This window comes from Montipora capricornis, chromosome 4, assembly GCF_036669925.1.
Source record: "Montipora capricornis isolate CH-2021 chromosome 4, ASM3666992v2, whole genome shotgun sequence".
NCBI lineage: Eukaryota > Metazoa > Cnidaria > Anthozoa > Scleractinia > Acroporidae > Montipora > Montipora capricornis.
The window spans coordinates 45,212,031-45,224,979 of NC_090886.1; the positions used below are offsets into that span (position 1 = coordinate 45,212,031).

General features: G+C 37.2%; 1 protein-coding gene across 2 annotated transcripts; it reads right to left on the minus strand.

Moving 5' to 3' along the window:
• Nucleotides 1-680: 680 nt before the first annotated feature.
• On the minus strand, nucleotides 681-12,944 carry LOC138047087 (uncharacterized). 2 transcript variants are annotated; one of them, XM_068893788.1, is made up of 14 exons: nucleotides 12,815-12,944; nucleotides 12,272-12,712; nucleotides 9,113-9,333; nucleotides 7,642-7,691; nucleotides 7,143-7,230; nucleotides 6,770-6,934; nucleotides 6,476-6,612; nucleotides 5,506-5,623; nucleotides 5,294-5,377; nucleotides 4,961-5,141; nucleotides 4,264-4,353; nucleotides 2,973-3,171; nucleotides 2,254-2,441; nucleotides 681-1,468 (listed from the first exon to the last, which is right to left on the minus strand). In XM_068893788.1, the coding sequence occupies exons 6-14, from the start codon at nucleotides 6,908-6,910 to the stop codon at nucleotides 786-788; spliced, it is 1,821 nt and encodes a 606-aa protein (XP_068749889.1). In that variant the 5' UTR covers nucleotides 6,911-6,934; nucleotides 7,143-7,230; nucleotides 7,642-7,691; nucleotides 9,113-9,333; nucleotides 12,272-12,712; nucleotides 12,815-12,944; the 3' UTR covers nucleotides 681-785. The 2 variants fall into 2 exon arrangements, with proteins under 2 accessions (XP_068749889.1, XP_068749890.1); XM_068893789.1 differs by lacking the exons at nucleotides 7,143-7,230; nucleotides 7,642-7,691; nucleotides 9,113-9,333; nucleotides 12,272-12,712; nucleotides 12,815-12,944 and adding an exon at nucleotides 7,410-7,635 and having other exon boundaries at nucleotides 6,770-6,891.
• Nucleotides 12,945-12,949: the final 5 nt, after the last annotated feature.

Genomic DNA, 12,949 nt, shown 5'->3' on the forward strand with positions numbered 1-12,949 from the left:
TTCTATTCTGAATCGGCATCGCGTGGAGGGTATGAGATATGTTGAAAAACGGGGTTAATTATGGGAATTTAGAAGAAAGGGACTCTGGGAACGAGGTTGAAGTGCTCATTTTTATTTAATGGTCCAATACTACTAGTTTGAAATTCTTGATAGATGGGTCTAGTTGAAAGTAACGTATACTACTCACAAACAATCAGGGGCACCCAACGTCAATTTTCGGAAAATATCTGTACGGACGACGATTTGAGATCTAAAATTTTCGGAACATTTGTTGCAAAAGTTCTTGCTTGCCTGACTCTCCTTGGATTTTCGAACGTCTGAAAAATGGTACAATCGCCCATTTTTACCGGATTTTTACCCTAAAAAGTGCTTTCGGGAGCCTTTTTTCAGGCAAAAACTTTCGAAATGGTAAGTTTTGATCCCTATAATTTTCGGATCACTGGACTTTCAGCTCTCCTGGGAAAATCCAAACAGATGAAAAATTTTTAGGGGATAAAAATATGCCTATATCTACCGTTAAAATACTAACATACGTTTAACAATGCTATGTTTAAGTGGTTTTGAACTATATTTTCGTTGGGTGCCCCCGACGAATGCATTGCACGGCAATTTTTATCTTTTGTAATCGCAAATCTGTGCTTTACATTCAAAATATTATTGGAAGAAAGCAGAAAAATAAATGTTTGATTTGCCATTTTTGATTACAAAGATCTTTCTGATCTAAATTAACAAAACATATATCTTGAAAGCAAAGTCAAGTCAATGGAAACGAAACGTAAGTAATACTAAGTTCCAGAAAAACTGAAAAAAGCACTGTCTCTATCGTCATGTAATTCATCGCCTAAATCACTCTCGCATTCAGATTCACTGAACAGAGCATCATCTACACTTTCTGGAAGACACAGCAACGCGTCAGAGGCATCAATATCTTCATCCCCTTCACGATCACTGTTCACAGGAATACTCTCCTGGTCAAAAACAAAGCTTGGAATTGAGATTTCAATGCAACCTTTGAACAAATTATGAAGCTCTAAAAGTTGTCCTTCAACAGATAACAGTTTCATTTTAAAGAACACATTTTTGCCTTTCGCCTCTTTAGATAAAGAAGAAATATTAGAATCTAATATCAAGGTGGTAAGGGTTCTATGTTGGCTGGTAAAGTGCTCTACTGTGTTCTTCATTTCTTCCTGAAGCAAGTCCAATTCTTCTTTTCCTCGATCGAGCAAATGAAACAAGTCAATAGCCCTCCGTTTGACCGATATTGGGACTTCTGACGAGGCTGAACTGATTAATTCACTTCTTAGCCACACGTCTGCTTCCAAGTTCTTTACTTGGTCGAACTCAAGGGATCGCGCCAATAACCAACCAGGGCTGCAATCCAGGCGGTTGAAATTATCGAGAGCAGTGCGCACAGATTTTGTGGCTTGTGTAACCTGCTTTGAAAGCCGTTTGGAAAGAGCATGACCATCTGGAAAAAAAAAGAAGAATTGAAGAGGTCAAGTTAAAAGATAGTCAGATGAAGAGGATGACAAAATATATGCACATCTCATGAATTGCATGGAAGCACCCTTAAAACGAACTGTTATTACTATATTCAGTAACCAACTGCAAAGCGCTAGAGTCCAGAATCCATGCATATACAACTTCGCAAGGGATTTTGTAAGCACTTTTAATTTTAAGTGCCTACTAGAGTCTAGAAAGGGGTATCACACAACGGTAAACTACTTGTTTCTTACTAGGAATTAGTGAGCCTAAGCAAGGACGACGAGGACGGCTACCGTTCTGTTAGCTATATTAAACAACTTAATAACCTGGAGTGTTCGGTCGTTACAGCAAAATCTCAAACCTCGGCCTAGCTGTGTTGATCGAGCGACAGCAAGGCCTCAATTCGAGATCTTGCTGTAACTACCTCACTCTCAGTTATTAAGTAGATATGATTGACTCAAAACGGATTGCGTAAAATGCTCTTCGATAATTGGTATGGCATTTGCATTACCTCACAAACCTATATGGAAAGCAACCAATACGCATTTTTTTTGCTACCACCATTCAAAAGTTCGTCTAGCAACAGTGACGCAGTAATAAATTAATAACCTTTAAGAGGTAAATTGTTTGGTATCAATCGTCGATAAGGAAAACAGGAAACCTACGAACAACGAAGGGCTTCATAACACAATTTATATGGTAAAGGTATGTTTTTCTTGCTATTGTGTTGCAGGTACATGAGCTCAAAGAGGGTATGGATTATCTTACCTGCATATTTTGCCTTTAAACTTAATAGGAACCACCGCTCAATAACTTTGGCATGTAGGTTTATCAAAGCAGCCTTTTTACTTCGGTCGGACGCAGCATCTCGCGCGATTTTGTATTCCTCACTAGAAGTGGTCCACCGACGAGTGACGCCATTCTTATACTCTAAATCTACCAGAACACGTTCCAACCTGATAAAAAGCCATACATTACAATTGTTACTTTAATGAAATTCATCAGGTGAGAAAGAGGCTAAATTGCACTTCTATATGTAAGGAAGCATGCGGAACACACTTCCTACTGAAGGGAATTCACGGCACATTTCCTAATTATACATAAATACAGCATATCCTACACGTAATGTTTTCTGGTAGGTCTACGTGATCAGGTGAAAAGAGGAGGGAAAACAGCAAATTGAACATATCTGTTACTTTGTGCTACTCACTACTCTTCTACTCATATGGGCTCGTGGCCACCAAGGTTGAAAATGGTCAATTAGGTTTGCGTTCGTAATTCACGTGAAAACGTTTATGGAAATGAAAGTTTAATACAGTACAAAATTGAGAAGTGTGGATCAGGAAGCCAAAGTTTTTCGTGGTGAGGCGGTTATCAACCTGTTAGAACCAACATGATCACCCATCAACTAGTAGGAAAGTTGACTAAAGGCACGATCCGTAAGTGGTGTTTTTGGGATTCATAGGGTTAAGAAATATCAAACATACTTGTTCATTTGAGCATACAGTTGCTGCAATTTTTCAGGTTCGGATTCTTGCTCCCACTTGGCTCGGATTTCATAGTACCTTTTCAAGTATATTACATAACCATGTGTCCACGAAGGATGTTCAACAGGTTTGTTTAAGCCTCCTGTCCATTCTGCTTCCTGGTCTGCCCATGCTGCAACCTCTTCCCTTCGAACTGGGGCTAAAAAGTAATTGTAACGGAATACATACAAGAGGACCGTTCAACGTTAAAGGTATACTGATTGCTTAATACAGGTTGCCCGCATTTAGGGGTTTTTAGGCATTATTTAACAGTTATTCCACTCGCGCTTGTTGGATATGAGATGATAGATAGCCAACGAGGCGCCTAGCGCCGGGTTGGCTATAATCATCTCATATCCAACAAGCGCGAGTGGAATAATTGTTTTATTAAAAACCCCCCAAAATATAGAAAACTAGACTAAAATAAAAATAAAAAGGCTCAAAAATTCACGCATATGCTTGCCGTGTTTGAAGATCATGGTATAATGGCTCATAACCCATGATGGCTTAGTCAATCAAAACTCTCGAATTGCATTATCCAATGATCCAGTATTTAATAACGTCCATTATGATATCTCTTAAACAGTACGTGGGCTGTGATTGGCTAAATAAGCGGGCCGTATTCTACAGTACGGCCCACTTTACAGCCTGCTGAATTTAAAATTTCGATAACACATTATCTAGCAAGTTTTTCATGTCGTTTCTACTACATAAACTTGTAAAACTGTTTGAATCTTGCAAGCAACTATTTCAAACAGCCAGGAAGATTTAGTTTTCGATTTAGTTCAATCTTTGTAGCAGTTGAACTGTCCGCTTGACTTCGACTAGTTTCTTTGCACGCGCGCCGGATTAACCTCAGAGATATTCTAAATACCTTACTAACATCACTTTCTCGGTCCGTGCTGTAAGTTTACGAATCCTCGTTTTCCCCGTTGGTCCGTTACTTACAGCACGGACTGATAACGCGGCTAGTAAGAGGTATATAGGTTAACAGCAGTCTCTTTCTTGTGAAAAGGATGGATAAAGAGTAGATTTTGTAGAATTAACCAAATCATAAAAAAGACCAAAGAAGAATGTGATATGCAAACTAAGGTAGCTACGGTAGAATAGTATGTAAGTGGACATCCACTTTTATAAAAACACGACCTTTTATTATAGGCCTTTTCATTTTCAAATGTAATCATTCAATAAAGACTTTTGGAAACTGAAACATGATGTAGGGACTCCGTTTGGATGAGTATTAATCTCACACCTGTGAGGCTGGCCAATAGGTTAATCAATTCTTCCTCAGAATCTTTAATTACCACCACTGCTCTCTTCATGTGATCAGATAACAGCTTACCTAAAAGATGAATACAGTATATGTAAAGAGAGGGAATCTAAGTTATTGAAGGGAACTCAATGATAGACAACCTCTGAAAGAAATATTTGCATTTAAACCAATGTCCTCCTGATCACTAGTTGGGTGTGAAAATATCTGTTGATCAGACGGTTGCACTTTTAAACTTTCACCTATATATCTATAAGTGAAGAGGTCATCTTCAATAACGTTCGATTACACACAATTATAAAGTGTGAGTGTGTATGTGTATAAATCAGGTAGAGCAGAGACCTGAAATCATGGTACTGATTGAAGAAAACGTGCTTCTTTCTCTGTGGTACTAGCTAGGGTTTTGAAAGGTCACAATGTGAGTCAGAATAATTTTAAGCCAAAAGAAGCAATAGGGTTAAAAATACGAGTTTTGCCTAATTTGATGGTATAATGATATTGTTATTGATTGCTGACACAGGCACAGTTTACAAAGAAGCAGGTCATCGTAAATAAGCCATGTTCAGCTCAAACGTGGCATTAACCCTAGAGTAAGAACCAACATTAAGCCTACAAAGGGTTATTGTGATGTTAAGGTTTGGATTTGGATTTCTGCACTCACAGAAAATGTATTATTCACCTAGGTTAGCAGATTTCTTCTTGGCATAAAACAACAGTGCATCGGAGAGCACATCAACCCTATGGTTTGGCCACATCTCCTTCGTCATTTTTCCAAATCTTCGAAGATAGGACCAAAGTCTCTCGAGGACTTCACCATCAGTGAGACCAAAACCAGGTACTCTCCGGGGACTGTACTTAATCTGGGGATAAATAAACAAAGCATAAAACAGTACAAAGGAAAGCAATCCCATTAGAAATACACCATGGCAATTTATTCTCATTTATCCTTTGCACTAAATGGTGGTCATTATTCAACGAAGAAAATATATCAAGCAATGAAAAAACCACACACCTGGCAGTTCGCTTTGTGTCCATAACTATGAAAAATAGGAATTGCCAACTTAACAGACTGCAAAATGTGGTGCTGCCCTTGAGCCTACGCAATGCATGTTATCTTATCAGTACAAAAAAATAATATACCATTAATTTGCAACTTTTTACTAATGTAAGGATAAAACAGACCAGCATGAATACAGTACGAGTGAGTGGAAATTGGTACTGTACCTGCAGGTGAGTTTCCAAAAGGCATGCAACATCATAAAGGATGCACACATTAAGTGACTGACTGCTTACATGTATTTCATCCAAAAGATTGTTTAGAATCCAAACTGGATAAGCAAGTCTATGACAAACAAATTATTCCACATGAATGTAAATTCTTAATGAAACCCTACATAGTGAATGATTCAAAACATAACTCATGAGCAGCCAAAAGCGACATAATTATCTTGTACACATTAAAGTTTATTCTCCGTCCTCTTTTGCCTAATTATATACAGAATTCCTCAGGGCATGCTATTTCCATATTTTGGTATTTTAGAATAAATTTAAACACAACTCTGTGGGCGTGTGAACAACAAAAGACACCCACAATAAAAACGTCTTGAGCACAGGATTTTAAGTGTTCCTGTGTTGTGTAAATGATTTGATGTTATTGGGGCTCATGATTATTTGCGGAATGTTATGTGAGGAATGTTTAAATACACTGTATATTGGCTTTAATGGACCATCATTTATCACCAACTCCTATTAAAGGTTGCATTTTCTTGAGTATGCTCTCCAAAATAAATTACGATACATTTCGTTGCAAAACTGCATTCTATGGGTTCATTATTAAACATACTCATCAAGTAAATATGCAGGACCACATTGATACACAGAGAATAAACACATCATAAAATATGACATTAAGCTACATTGTATACTGTCTTAGAAAGACTGCATGACAATTCCGGGGATGGGGGGTAGGGGATGAAAGGTTAGGTCGTGAAAAAATCCTAAACTTAGGCCTAGTATTTATCCAAAGCATAGTGTTTAGGCCTATTAAAGTAGGTTATCAATTTTGTAAAGGTTTGGGTTGTTTCAGGTATGGTACCCTTGAAATCATGCACTCCCTACCCCACACCCTAACCCCTGACCTCCTACCCCCGGAATAGTCATGCCGATAAAATGATAGCAAATAATCTTAGTTAACCTTTCGCCGTGCTTCATATTGATAAACCTCTTGGGAAATTCATGGCGGCAAGCTCTCCCAAATATTGCCGTTTCACAGAGTGCAGAATAGCGGGATCTTGAACGGACTGCATTCCCTGCCATGAAGTCACTACATTCCTACGATATGACAATATTTTAAAAAAGAAAACATTAAAATCCTGGCACATGCCTGAATAGTGTATCCTCAGAATATTACGCCATTTCACCATCTAGAAGTCAATGCCATAATACGTACTGTGTACATTTTCCCAAATATTGCTTAACGATTACACACCTCCTTTCCTCCAGTGGTTGTTGGGTGTTGCTGCACAAAATCATCAACCTGTAGCTCATTATCAAATACTGCTGTTCCAAACAGGGGTTCCCTCACACTTTTGCCAGCTGCTTTATTGCGACCTATGAACAATGCATCCATGGATTCCAGAAGAGTTCCATGATTCTGAAGGAAATAATGTTGTTATCATTGGTTAATACAGTACAATAAGTCACGTTCAGAAATATAACTTTAATACCATTTTGTTTGCTCTGGCTCAATTTTGCATGAACTAAACTTTCCTGTTTCAGCTTTATGCACATGCCAGTGATGTACTGGGCCTATCTTGAAATTCATTATGTTAATATCTCTTATAGAAGGTTCTACAACCTACCTTGGGACAAGCAGGGCAATCAATTGTGTCAACGCAATCCACTTCACTTGCCTCAAACTTCAAACATGATAGTCTATGACGATATATCCTAAAATTGAAACCTCTCAGATTAATCTTAAAATGTGAAATGCCAGAAATTTAACAAGTTTATAATATACCAACTCAAGTGAAGCTATGATCCTCAGTTATTAACACAATTTTAGCAATTGCATAGTAAAGCCATGATAAAAATTCAGTGATACCAGTGCAACGTTCTAACCAACTGACCTATTAAGCCATTGGCGTTGGGCGCTGGTCACTTGTGGGTTCGAATGTTCCTATTATGATTCAGTCAGTGCTTGTGTCATCTTTGAAAATCGGGGCAATATACATGTACCAGTACCAGTATTTGTATGGATCCATACCAACTTGAACATATGCACAGTCATATGAACATATATGTTTTAGACAGATATAATTGTGCACTTTGTAAAAACACAGTCAAATTATTAATACTCACCTGAATTCTTCAAGACTGTCAATTATGACTGGATATAATTTCCTCTGATTCTACAGCAGTAATTTGGAAAATATATTAAAATTGAACAAAATTACACCTACAATAATATTATGAATACATGCATAAGAGAAAGCTCCCCATAGGGGCTTTTCAGGGCCAAACAAACACAGCCAACGAAACGACAGAAAAATGCAACCACAACAACTGTAATCCCAACTGGCCAGAGGCAAACTAGTTGGTAAATTGAACCAGAGAATGCCAGGAACAAATTGAACGAATGGAAAGAGCGGGCCTTGAACTTGGAATCTCAAGGCAAGCAACCCCAATCACTGGACCACACTGTTCTGTTGTTTCAATTAACCAATCTCTACAAACACAGATTACTTTATTATTATTAGTAGGTGAAATATACCAGTTCTCTTGGACAAAGAAAATAAGTTAACTACACATCTGTTGTTTCTGTGTAGTAACGTGGTCACAGTTAATGTGACATGAAAACAAGTTTAAAAAATATTTAATAATGTTATATACTGGTAGATGGAATTTTATGTCCAACAGCAAGCACTCTCATTGACTAAGTTGAGGTCAAATGACACCTAAACAATAAAAATGTTTGCCAGCTAAAGTCTCTGATCAGGCAACAATGCAAAATCTATGAAATCAGAGGGTAACAATGCACTGTAACTTGCGAATGTTCACCAACGACCTCCTTTGATTTTGTTTTTTTTTTTTGGGGGGGGGGGGAGGGAGGGGGGCACATAACAAACTAATTAATGACCGGTAAAGCGAGAAACAGTTCAGTTTGTTTCCCCTGATTCTCACTGGTTCCCTCAGCTTATGCCTCGGGGAAAACATTCAATTTGAGGGAAACTAAATTAACTATTTCCATTGGGACAGTAATTAAGTGAATAGTATTTAGGGTTACCAGCCAACAGCAATGCATTTAAAATTCTGCAATTCATGATACAGTTCAGCAAAAGGTCAATAATTATTAGTAGTATACTGAATGGAAATAATGAATGATTAATTTGCAATTTGGATACAGAATGCCACTAAATTATTGATCAAGTTTCTCACACATTCCTTTGAAGCCAGTATACAATATTCAAGTCACATCTCTAAGGGAATAACAATGCCTTCAGCATTGTAAGGGCCCTTATATCTATGCCTTATACGTAACATCTGTCAATAAATATTGGCAGTTACATGATGTAATAGCTACAACAATTTAGAACAAGTTCTTAATGTGTGAATGTGAAGTGACATAACACCACAAACTAATTACTATCATTACAGGTTGTGGTTGTTAGTGGTTGTGGTTTCGTTTTCTTGCGATTGATTCATTTGGCTTTTTACTCGAAACTCAAGGACATTTTATTTAAAATTAATAATGTTTATGGTTTTGGAATTTTCAAAGTAAGGATAAGGCAGCTAAGTTGCATAATAGCTCAAATGAAATGATCTGGCATACTGGAAAGATGATAATATCTCCGACTTAGGTCTGAAGAGCAGCACAAAAGTCCTTGACAGCCACTTGATACTCAAGATTTAGGGTGTGTAACAACTTCATCAAGTCAATTGTAAATGCTAACTCTGGTTTTGTTGGCGTTGCACCCCAAAGATTGAACCATAATAGATGCAAAAAATCGGGCTCGCAGTCACAGAATTGTACTGCAACTTCCATCTGAAATCCTGTAAAAAAAATACAATGATATTACGAGGTATTTATACTGACATGCACGAACAGGTTTATGCATGGATTGATTGATGAAGTTATCGGTTATTTGCCATGGGTAATTTGCCCATATTATAGAATGGATGCAACCACTACAATTATTATTAATTCATAGAAAGGTGAGGCTAATGAAACCAACACATGATTCACTGCTACTCCGAGTTTCGTGCTTACCCACTCATCAGACAGTATTGTCTGATGAGTGCAATGATTTTTTTACAGGAAGTTGCAGTACAATTCTGTGACTGCGAGCCCGATTTTTTGCATCTATTACGGTTCAATCTTTGGGGTGCGACGCCAACAAAGCCAGAGTTATTGTGTATTGTCTGATGAGTGCATAACCACAAAACTCGGTGTAACAGTGAATCATGTGTTGGTTTCATTAGCCTCACCTTTCTACGACTTAGCTCTACACTTATGTGTATTGAGCACTATTTAACAGTCTTGGCAGGCTTATTATTATTATTACTATTATTAATTCATATAAATAAAATAATATTATTACTTTTTCATGGTTTGTTGAAATTCAAAATTTCTCAATAGAAACATTAATTACTATAAGTTATTCAAAGAACGTATTGACTACCTCGAGAATCAACAACAGTGATATTGCGAAAATAGGTGCTAGTAGCATGTGCACACTGATGTCCATTCAGCAATAATTTTCTTGGTAGATGAAATGGGAAATAGAGTCTCTCATCCTATTAAAAACAAGAAAATGTGTTGAAAAGTTTAGATTTCTCCCATATATTCATGACAGACGAATAGACGAATGTTCACTATTTGTTCCCATTGACTGAAAGATATGTATCTAAAATGAGCTGCACAAAAGGCAACAAAGATACATGCACACATGTACACATACATGCACTGACAGACAAACACCTGAAGTTATGTGATTGGAACAGACAGGCAACCCATTTGCACCGTTTCACTTAGAAATGAGAATAAAAGGAACGTAGCCGAATTGAGCAAATACATCTGGTCCCTAAAGGACACCCAAACGGAATTTACTGTGACCTGGAAAATAATGGACCGTGCAAGACCATATTCAAATGTAACAGAGAGATGCAACCTGTGCATAACCGAAAAATTCTTCATCATATGTAAAATCAGTTAAAATCATCTTTTTGTGCTGATATTATCTCACTGTTTTAGAGTGGTTTTCAATTAAGTGTTGTAAAACAAATACCAATGTAATTACTTCAACCAATCACAGCAGGTGCAAACCGCGCAATGAACAAATCCAAATTCATAGCTCAATTCCATGTTACTTTCTAAAAGCAAAAGGAAAATCTAAGCGTGCAAGCCATGATTGGTTTTCCTTTTCATTGGTTGATAAATTGGTGCGAGATTTTTACACCAATAACCATGCCGTTAGCGTATCTATTGCAATTGCCCACTTACTTTTGACAGTCATTTGAAAACTGCACTAAGTATAGGAGACTTCACTGTTTATAAAGAATTCTTTTGATATTTAAATTTGAGAAAAAGAACCTTTGTTTCGACAGGAAATAGATTTCTGGTTGGCACATCAATTTCAATAGGTGACATAACCATGAGTATCGCTATACAGTAAAACAACTTATCAAATCAGTGACAGTGCCTAGTGGTGAATATCCACCACTTGCCACCCCCACTTCCATGGATAATAATTGTCGATTAGCATATACCACATAACTGAATAGCACTCTATGCACGCGCTGACTGGCTAACTTGGAGGTGATTAGCCAAGTCTACTATTCACCTCCGAGAAGCCAAAGGGAAACAAAATGCATTCTGGAAGGGTTGTCCTAAAACCCAGAATCCGGAATCTGGAATCATTACCAATACAGAGAGTAAAAACTATCCTAACAACAACAACAACAACAACAACTTTTATTGACCCCTTATACTTGAAAAAAAATTAATGTACATGAAGTAAGAATTAAAGCTAAATGGGGTGTTGGCTTCCTAAAATAACTAGAAAGTTAACAAGGCTAGGAAACCAAACTACATAGAATAAATTACAACATAAGGGTCAGAATGATGCATACACACACACACACACACACACACACATTGAACTATAGATAACTATAAAAAGGACAAACAAAATTTACAAGCCATGGGGAGAAGGACAGATAAACTTGGATGAAATCCTGAATATAATAAATGAAAAATCAAATTTAAGGCAGCAAATAAATCACAGAATAAACTGAGAAGAAACTCATTACCCTAGGGAAAACAGAAACCAGAATGAAATTAATATTGGCACAGCAATTCATTTTTTAGTTTTTTTTTAAATTTACTAAAAGGAGTTGACTTTATATCTTTCCCAAGAGAGTTCCATACCTTTGGTCCTTGAAAGCGAATATTAAATATTCCATAGTTTGTTCTAGCTCGAGGCAGGTAATAAGATTGATTTGCTGCACTTCGTGTATTGTAGTCATACAAGCTAACCTTAGGCCTAATTAGGCCTAAACAGACGTTTTTAGGCCTAAGGTTAGCTTTTGTGAATGTTTAGGATAGTTTTTACTCTCTGTATTGGTAAGGATTCCGGATTCCCGGTTTTAGGACAACCCTTCTGGAACACAAGATTGGCATTTCTGACACAATTTCACAAAAACAAAGTAGTGTAGTTTTTTGGTTCGCGTTTTATTTAGCTTGTGTGGTTATACTGAAACAATTATTATTAACCTCAGTGTCCGTTAATAAATATTAATTATTGTATCAATTTGTTGAATAACAATATTGACCTCACTATTTATTGCAAGTATGACGAAAAATGGTGCCATTAATCAATCAATATGGATGAAAAGGAACAATACATACAGTACCGGTAGTATCTTAATTAATTTAAACCATAAGCTTTGGTAAAAAAAATTATGACTACTACATTACTTTCAACCTTACCTTCAGAATTTCGACACGATGAAATATGTTGACTTTACTGTGCGTCGAAATAGCACAAGATTGGCAAAATAAAGCATTAAAACTGCAGTCAGCTGAAGGCAACGACAATTATCAACATCGGTTTCACAAAAATGACACCTGTTGCTTGAAAAAAATGAACCCTCTTTCTCGAACGTTGTGGTAAGTACACCTTGGCGTAACTTAGACCATGATTCTTCTGCTCTTTTAATCCTCTGATAGTGACGAGTTACTGGTGCTTCGAGCTCATCACTGCCATCAGGATGTTCACTTGCAACTGCGCGAGCATCGCTACAACCCTCAAGTTCATTTTCATCGGATTGCCTTTTGTCGCTTGGCTGAAGCGATTCTCTTGTTCTTGTGCAAGTGTTCTCATCACGATGGTACCTCACTTCAATCTCTGCCTTAAATCGTTTCTTCCGCCTGCAACAAAATTAAAACTTTGTAGTCAAACTTGAGTTGAAAGGTCGATCATAGAATTTCTCAGCGCAAAAGAAAATACTAAGAGTAAAAAAAAACACTTACCGTCCCATTAGCTACACTATATCTCAGAACAAAAGCTGATACTTAACCGAATAGAGGGGAAATTTATCGCGCTGAAAAAGCCGAAATAGTACGTACTGTAGTGCGCACTATATACAGTAGTTAACCCACTAAGCA

Bases quoted from the DNA above. Each gene is read 5' to 3' on its own strand.
- LOC138047087 (XM_068893788.1), bottom strand. From the start codon at position 6,910: ATGGATGCATTGTTCATAGGTCGCAATAAAGCAGCTGGCAAAAGTGTG. The intron at 5,624-6,475 runs GTTAACTAAGAT...TGTTTGTCATAG, and splicing joins AATATGAAGCACGGCGAAAG to ACTTGCTTATCCAGTTTGGA. The intron at 2,442-2,972 runs GTATGTTTGATA...GCTTTTTATCAG, and splicing joins CTGTATGCTCAAATGAACAA to GTTGGAACGTGTTCTGGTAG.